Below are 2,358 nucleotides of genomic sequence, written 5' to 3'. Positions count from 1 at the left end.
CCCAGCATGACAGTGTCCCAGACTATAGATCCTCACTAGCTATAATCGCCCACAATTTAAAACTATATCGGACATCAAGAAACCTACAAGGAGACGAATTATCTTAGGGCAGTGAAAAACCAAAAGTTAGAAGAGGTGGTATTTAAGAATTCCATTCCCTCTCAGTGCAGATAACTGCATTCACACGTCTCACTCCTGGCAAGACAGCAATCACACAAACAGTACCCAAGTGGGGGCAGCATCAGGAACTCAGGTGGTTGCAAGTGTCTTTTATTGAAAGAAGCAGTGATTTGGTTAATATGGGTCCCATCTCACAATCCACTTCTCACCCCCCAAAACACACAGGGGAAAGACTCAGGCCAGGGGTGCATGTGTGGGTTGGATAGGAGCCCTAACTTGCTTGAGTTATCACCCTCAGGTCAGGGAATCATGTGGTTATACGTGTGTGTGTTGAATCAGAAACCTAACTTGAGTTATTGCCCTCAAGCCAGAGAAGCCTGTGCTTGTGTGGAGGTGGCAGTGAGGGTAGGGCTGTGGCATTTAAGAGCACCGCACCATCAAAGTGGACTGGCACATACGGTTTTCCCTCACAAGCCACGATGATGTATTTCTGCTTCTGGGTGGTATTATAGGCACAGTTGGGGTACTTAGAGCTGCCTGTCTCACGGCAGTCTGTGATGTTCATGGTGGAGTTGCTCTGGTGGCAGTTGGGCTGCCCATTCTTACAGGTGATGTTTTTCTGGGAGCACACAGCCTTGACATCGTCCAGGGACTCGTGCACAAAGGTGTTCACCGGCTTGCATCGTCCATGTGTCATCCTCCGGCGCTTCATCATCTGGTTGCAGTAGTAGGAGTTGTTGCTGGACGAGCCGCCAGAGTCCATGTGCTGCCTCCGGAACTTGGCGGCCGCAGATTCCTTGCCCAGGGAAGGCTGGACCCGCACCAGCAGCAGCACCAGGACCAACAGTGACAACAGGACCAGGGACTTCAGAGCCATGATGACCTCACTCCCCCGGAGAAACCTGCCAGGGAAGAAGGGCAGAGGAGGAAAAGGATCGCCTTAGCAAGAGAACCCCAGCTCCCACCTGTAGCCTCCCTGGCTTACAGTCAACAGGAAAGATGTCCGTCCTCCTAAGAGTTTTTCTAAGGAGACACTCACATATACTCTTCCCACAAACATTTGACTCCCACTCCCTACAGAGGGGTTGTCCACCCCTCTGGGTGGTGACCCCAGAAATGACCTAAAATCCTAGCAGTCTTGTCTTTGAATACAGAAAGTCTTTTGATATGAAATACATTTGAAAAATAAAATACCTTTGTACCCAGCATTTACGTGGTAAGTTAGATGTTTCTTTTGAAAAAATCATCAAATAAATATGCCAGATTTTGAATAAGACACATTGTATCCTTGAGATTGCTGTTTTTGTTCAATTGCTCAGTTGTGTCTGACTCTTTGTGACACCATGGACTGCAGACTTCCCTGAGATAGCCACCAGTATTCATCCAGGATCACGGTTGACAGAGCCCTGTTGTCCTCCAGCACAAGGGAAACTCTGTCCTGTGTCTGACACCACACCATAAAGGATGCCATTGGCCTCCTAAGAGAGAATTGAGCCTCCCCCAACCTGGAGGCTTCTCCTTCTCCAGCCCCGTGGGCTCTCTGCAGCCTGCATGCTCCATTCCCGACCACAGCTCTGCTCCCTGCCCCTGTCTGCCCAGCCCGATTCTCAGGCTAGTCTCACTCACCCTGGATCTCCCTTCTCAAATGCTCAAGCAGAAGCAGCTCCTGAGACCACTTCTTGGGCTGCTTACCTGGGTCTCTAGCCTGGTCTCTGAGAAAGAAGGCAGTTTCTGCAATCGCTCTATCCCAGGGATGTGGAACTTATACAGATGAAAGGGGGCTTGGCTTCCAAGAACAGCAGGGTGGGTGGAGCATCTTGGTCCACAAGAAGACAAGGTCATGTTAGGAAGGGGTGGGGAATTGCCTAGAGCGCCCTCTTTGGGGGCTACTGGGAAGAGTAAGCCTTTACCAATAAGAACCTTTCTTTCTATTAATATAAGCAGCAGAGAAAACCACTATAGCACTGATATTCAAACCCCAATCAAGTCCTTGCTCTGCATTGAATAGCACTTTGAGGTGAGCTAAAGACACATAACATATGATCATGGGAACAGCTGCTTTGGACAAAATACCACATCTCCCACCAGCACCTCTGGGGTAGAAGGCTGCATGGAATGGGGAGAGGTATCCAGCTGCCCTTAGCTGGAAGAATTCCCAGATCTGGAGAAGAGCATATTGTTCAGTCACTCAGTCGTGTCTGACCCTTTGCGATCCCGTGGACTGCAGCATACCTGTCT

At 49.6% G+C, this 2,358-nt stretch overlaps 1 protein-coding gene across 2 annotated transcripts; it reads right to left on the bottom strand.

Moving 5' to 3' along the window:
- Nucleotides 1-254: 254 nt before the first annotated feature.
- On the bottom strand, nt 255-1,938 carry LOC129562646 (brain ribonuclease). Of its 2 annotated transcripts, none has more exons than XM_055436011.2 (2): nt 1,813-1,938; nt 255-1,022 (listed from the first exon to the last, which is right to left on the bottom strand). In XM_055436011.2, exon 2 carries the CDS (start codon nt 995-997, stop codon nt 464-466), a length of 534 nt encoding a protein of 177 aa, XP_055291986.2. In that variant the 5' UTR covers nt 998-1,022; nt 1,813-1,938; the 3' UTR covers nt 255-463. The 2 variants fall into 2 exon arrangements, with proteins under 2 accessions (XP_055291986.2, XP_055291988.2); XM_055436013.2 differs by having other exon boundaries at nt 1,747-1,886.
- Nucleotides 1,939-2,358: the final 420 nt, after the last annotated feature.

The sequence above is a fragment of the Moschus berezovskii genome, chromosome 9 (assembly GCF_049115385.1).
Source record: "Moschus berezovskii isolate FMDL1 chromosome 9, NW_MosBer_1.0, whole genome shotgun sequence".
In the NCBI taxonomy this organism is placed as follows: domain Eukaryota; kingdom Metazoa; phylum Chordata; class Mammalia; order Artiodactyla; family Moschidae; genus Moschus; species Moschus berezovskii.
Note: the sequence above shows the minus strand (reverse complement) of the source record. Positions and strands in the feature narration are given on the sequence as shown.